The 5,085-nt window shown below is 35.0% G+C and overlaps 1 protein-coding gene across 1 annotated transcript; it reads right to left on the reverse strand.

Annotated features, from left to right (window-relative positions):
• Positions 1 to 24: 24 nt before the first annotated feature.
• LOC107577245 (phospholipid-transporting ATPase ID-like) lies at positions 25 to 4,120 on the reverse strand. The gene is made up of 7 exons (XM_016263343.1): positions 3,890 to 4,120; positions 1,703 to 1,780; positions 817 to 872; positions 616 to 729; positions 383 to 481; positions 212 to 273; positions 25 to 109 (listed from the first exon to the last, which is right to left on the reverse strand). Exons 2-7 carry the CDS (start codon positions 1,755 to 1,757, stop codon positions 25 to 27), a joined length of 471 nt encoding a protein of 156 aa, XP_016118829.1. The 5' UTR covers positions 1,758 to 1,780; positions 3,890 to 4,120.
• Positions 4,121 to 5,085: the final 965 nt, after the last annotated feature.

Below are 5,085 nucleotides of genomic sequence, written 5' to 3' on the forward strand. Positions count from 1 at the left end.
TGTAGTGTAACATCAATAGGCCTGCTATAAACTTACTGTGACAAACTCATTGTTTTCCAGCTTGACAATGTCACCCACTTGAACATTCATCCATTTTTCACTCTTCAACCTGTTTGAAACCATGACTTTTTATTTATCACAAATTCATTTTGGAACATGCATTTGGTCAAAAGATAAAGTAACGTCATATACACAGAGGCTGGACACTCACTCTCCATCAATGAGCACTTCTACTTTTCTGTTGTTCACATGTTTGTCATTCTTGTGTCTGGTCTGTGTTGTAGGATGAACATGGGAACAAAAAGCAACAGAGAGGGATCATATGAATGGACAGTCAAACACGTTGTTGTCTGTATTGGACATAGACAGGAAGTGGACTCACAATGTCATCAGAGAGATCTTTGGCTAGAGTTATAGACAGCACCAGCAGCAGCGGAACTACAGTCGTGAACCAGGACAGAGACGAGATCTGAGGAATCAGCTGTGCAACACAAACACGGTGAAGCCTGTTAGAACTTTTCTTACTCTGTAAGGCTTCTTACATGCTTTTTCAACATTTTAAATTGCTGTAATAATGTGGTAATCTAATTGAGATGGATTTAACAGATAAGCTACCTGTAAGATGAGAAGAAAGACAAAGTAGGCATTGGCCAGTCTTTGAAACTGCTCAAACAGATTGAGAGGGAGGAAGGTGAACACGTTGTACTTGGAGGTCTTGATGGCATTGTTCTATAAGGACAGACATAAAAAAAAACACTCACAATATGCTCCAAAAAAAATGTTGAATAAAAAATATATTAGTATTTTCCTACTCACCGCATACTTAAACGACAGGTTGAACTCCCTGTCGTTAGCTCGCAAATGCCTCTCCTCTGAGGAAATAAAATACAAAAGCACCACATAAATAAAGAAAAAGAACAGACTAGAAAATAAATAATAATTATTATTATTATTATCAGTGTTGGGGGTAACGCATTACAAGTAACGCAAGTTACGTAATCAGATTACTTTTTTCAAGTAACTAGTAAAGTAACACATTACTTTTTAATTTACAAGAGAATATCTGAGTTACTTTTTTTTTCAATTTTTTTTTCAAAATCAGATGTTACTGTATTAATAAATATGAATATGCATTCATTCATCTCACTCAAAAAAAAAACACAGATTCAGTATTCCTCAAAATGAATAAAAAATAATGCAACTCAGAATATGACACAAACCTGCAATAATTAAATGTTAAACAACACAAATATCCTTTATGTATTTATTCCCATTCTATTAACCAATGTCAACCAACTCTTTTTATTGCTGAAGTGTGTTGAAATGGCTTCTTCTGCATTCTACTGTACGGACGTAAATGTACTTTTCCTTCAGCCTGAGGCTTATTCATTTCACTTTTGGTGTGAAAAGGCTTTTATATTTGCCAAAAATATAACTTTTTTATTTTAAAAACAAACAAGCAAGCCCTGTCCAGATTTAAAAAGTAACGCAAAAGTAACGTAACGCATTACTTTCCATAAAAAGTAACTAAGTAACGTAATTAGTTACTTTTTTATGGAGTAACGCAATATTGTAATGCATTACTTTTAAAAGTAACTTTCCCCAACACTGATTATCATAAACAACAAGAAAATGTTCTAGAACACTATTTTTATATTTCAGGCTTCAAACTGTGTTCGGTGTAGTTGGTTACATATGTTACCTTCTACTTTTTTTTCCTTCACGTTAATTCCAAACGCAGACAGCAGGGAGCCCATGTTTCTCTGATCACATCGTCACGCTGATAAAGAAAAGCCAACCGTGAAAACACATTTTAAGAAACCAAAAATTTAAAACTGATTCAATTAAAAAAGTATTAAATGTGAAGAAAACTACAAAACTTACACCTAATTTAAAAATCTTCTGCAGTAAAGAGCTGTATAATCATAAGGACCAGCTGAATTGTATCCAATCTATTGTGTAATTATCTTTGACTTTTATCATTTTGATTTGTAATGGCTATCATTGTTTGCATTGTCTTATGTAAGGTCACAGCCAGGGATGCTAGATATTACAATTTGTTTTTTGAAGTATTTGTCATTAATGGTTGGCATATGGTGTGTTTTATATGATAAGAATAAACCCTTGTTTAAGTAAAAAGAAAAATCCCTGAAATACCATGTGACCATATTTACATGTTTGAACATTATAACAGCCTGTTCTAGAGTTTTCTATAGGTTCATTAGTGCTAGAGATGAATTAGGGATGTTGAAGCCAGTTTATGTAGCTTCAAAGCATTGAAATCAGAGAAACTGCAGGTTGGATAGAGTCTGATCATAATGCATTATGATATCTTTCTGTTAGTGTCTAGCTGTGGTTAATGATAAACTGGCAGAAAGTTCAGTGTATTTTACAGCTCTCGTCTTATCAGCGCAGGGTATTTATGAGAGGCGCATGTAGGCCTTCTCCATACACACACAGCCGTGCTTCCTGATCTCACAGATTATTCACCTGGCAGCCGTTTTCAGACGTTAGCCTTCGTTCATATAACACAGAGACGATCTTAAATAAGGATAACTAATTATTGTAATTGCTGTTAGAGGCCAAATGATTATGTCTACATGTCAAAAAATAAAACTGAAAATCAATACATAAAAAACACAGCATCTAAAAAGGCTATTTTGTATCAAAATGAATTATTTTCCCTATTAGAAATGATTGAATTAGTGAAAAGTGTTGTAGGTAGCTGCTCATAACCCTGAACATTAGACCACACTCACACTCACACCCACCTTCATCTCACTCTCTTTATCTAATCTAATATTATCATTACCCAATCTTAAACAACTGGAATCGCTCAAAAGTCAACACATTGCCAACGCCCATGAAAGGAATCACTAGAAGTATAAAAAACGAAACATTTCAAGTGAAATCATTCACTTCGAAGACACAAATTTAACACAGCATCCTTTAAAATGTAAGATCTCAGAAGGGTGTGGATTTTTCGAATGCACGTGACTAATTATTATTCTTATTATTATTATATTTTGTTACATTTCTTTAAAACTTGAAGCTGTGGTTGGCAGAACGTTAACATAAAAAGTGACGATGATTCATGCATTACTAAAAGTGATGAAAGCTTTTGCGGTGACTGTTTAATTTATGATATGTTAATATACCAACAGACTTCAGATAAAATGATTTGCTTAATATTTTTACATATAATAACCAGCATAATGATACAACGAGGCTACATGAAGTTCAAAATGGCCTTTCTAGCAAGCATGAAATATACTATGAAGAACACAGTGTTAAATATGTAATAGTGCCAAATAGGAAACAATGCAATATACATGAACTAAAATAACATAAATTAGCATAAAAGACTCATATTCACATAACTATTGACAAAAAACATGTAAATAAAACAAATGTGATGGGTCACACAGGAAATGCCTACTTCTACATGAATAACTAGGCAATAAATACTATTTACTTGTATGTAAACAATCATTACTAGTAATAACTTACCATGAAATTACATGTATTATATTTATAAATGTAATTTCATAGTAAGGTAACTCACGGTTAACTAGTTAACAGGTTTTTACAGTAGCAATTTTGAACGTTATGTTCCTGTTCAACTTCACATTTGACAAATCTATACTCCTCTCTCTCTGTATATACTGAAACAGGTATGTTAAATATTAATAGTAACATACTCAAGTTCGGTATATATTTTTTTTAACTAAGCACTTCATCACAGGTGCAAGTGCCTCTAGCTAATGTCAATAGGTAACTCAAGTTTGAGAGTGAAAAAACGAACATTTTAGAAGTCTAACATACTCCCTTTCTTAGCTCACTAAACATTAATAAAATCAGAAAAGGTCACCAGCTGAGGGTGTCATACCCGAGTTACACGTCTGCCATCCAGGATCCCTAGAGAAACAGCGTTTCAGAATAAACCACCACCCCATAAACATGCGTGGAAAAGAACACTACAGTTCCCATAATGCAACAGCAAACGAGGCCCCTTCCTTAGAGTACAGGTGAAAATTAAGGGTGTAACCTGACGTCAGGAAGAGGTTTTCAGGGCTGGGTGGAGCCAGCGGCTGCAGTTGTGGCCTAAGAAGGGGGTTAGCAATTGGACAACTGCGTAAGCTTGACGGTAACAGAGAGATTTTACAGTATAGCACGTCCAGGGACAGACGGAAGGCAAACAGTGGATGATCTTTGGACTCTGGTGGGCTGGAAGAGGGAAGCTGGTAAAACAGTCAGACGAGGGAATGACGTAGTCACTGGAAACTGGCTGAAATTTGGTATAATGTAAAATCCTTCCAATCTAAACCTCATTTGCATAGTTTAAACTCTTAAAAATAAAGGTTCCGAAAGGGACTTAGATTTTTTACTATAGAGAATGGAAAAGTTCCCTGGATTTTAAAGGTTAAAGACCTACTTTTTCAGAGGGTAGCTCAAATTTGGACAGCTATGAATGGTTTTATTGCTCAAGAGGTTTGCTCGTTCATAGCTCAGTACAGTTCTTCTATGCACTCTAATTGCTATGTAGGATAAACAACTGAGATATTGCACAGATCTCTTAGTACAGGCCATCAAAACACTACAAAAACAGGTCACGCTTGCATTTACGGCGTACTATTGTCACACGTCAGCTGCAGGAAAGGGCTGTTTTATTATCTCTTTTGTTGATTCAGGCAACAAACAGAGTAGAGAAAAGGAACTGTTCCCTCAAAAATAAAAACGTGTCATTTGACGTTTTTAACCTGTATGGTCTGTGGATGAACAATTAAGATAGTTATGCGGAATGTTCATGCTGCTCTTTTCCATATAATGCAGGTAAATGGGGACAGACGCTAAAATAAAGGCACTATAAAAGCAGTTCATATTTGGTCGTGCGCTATATGTCAAGTCTTCTCAAGTCATGCAGTAGGTCTGTGTGTGGTTCATTTTGCTGTAGTTTTAATTGTGCTTCCACATACTGAAATCAAAGTTACGAGCGAAAGCTTGCCAAATGTTTCAGTGAAATACTCCTCATTCAAATGTTTTTTTCTTTACAAAATAACATCAAACCAGCTTAAAGCATTAGTT

The sequence above is a fragment of the Sinocyclocheilus grahami genome, unplaced genomic scaffold (assembly GCF_001515645.1).
Source record: "Sinocyclocheilus grahami isolate Dianchi unplaced genomic scaffold, SAMN03320097.WGS_v1.1 scaffold5522.1, whole genome shotgun sequence".
Taxonomy (NCBI): domain Eukaryota; kingdom Metazoa; phylum Chordata; class Actinopteri; order Cypriniformes; family Cyprinidae; genus Sinocyclocheilus; species Sinocyclocheilus grahami.

Bases quoted from the DNA above. Each gene is read 5' to 3' on its own strand.
- LOC107577245 (XM_016263343.1), bottom strand. From the start codon at position 1,757: ATGGGCTCCCTGCTGTCTGCGTTTGGAATTAACGTGAAGGAAAAAAAA. The intron at 482-615 runs GTAGCTTATCTG...TGTGTTGCACAG, and splicing joins TCTTTCTTCTCATCTTACAG to CTGATTCCTCAGATCTCGTC. The intron at 110-211 runs GTGAGTGTCCAG...GGTTTCAAACAG, and splicing joins GAAGTGCTCATTGATGGAGA to GTTGAAGAGTGAAAAATGGA.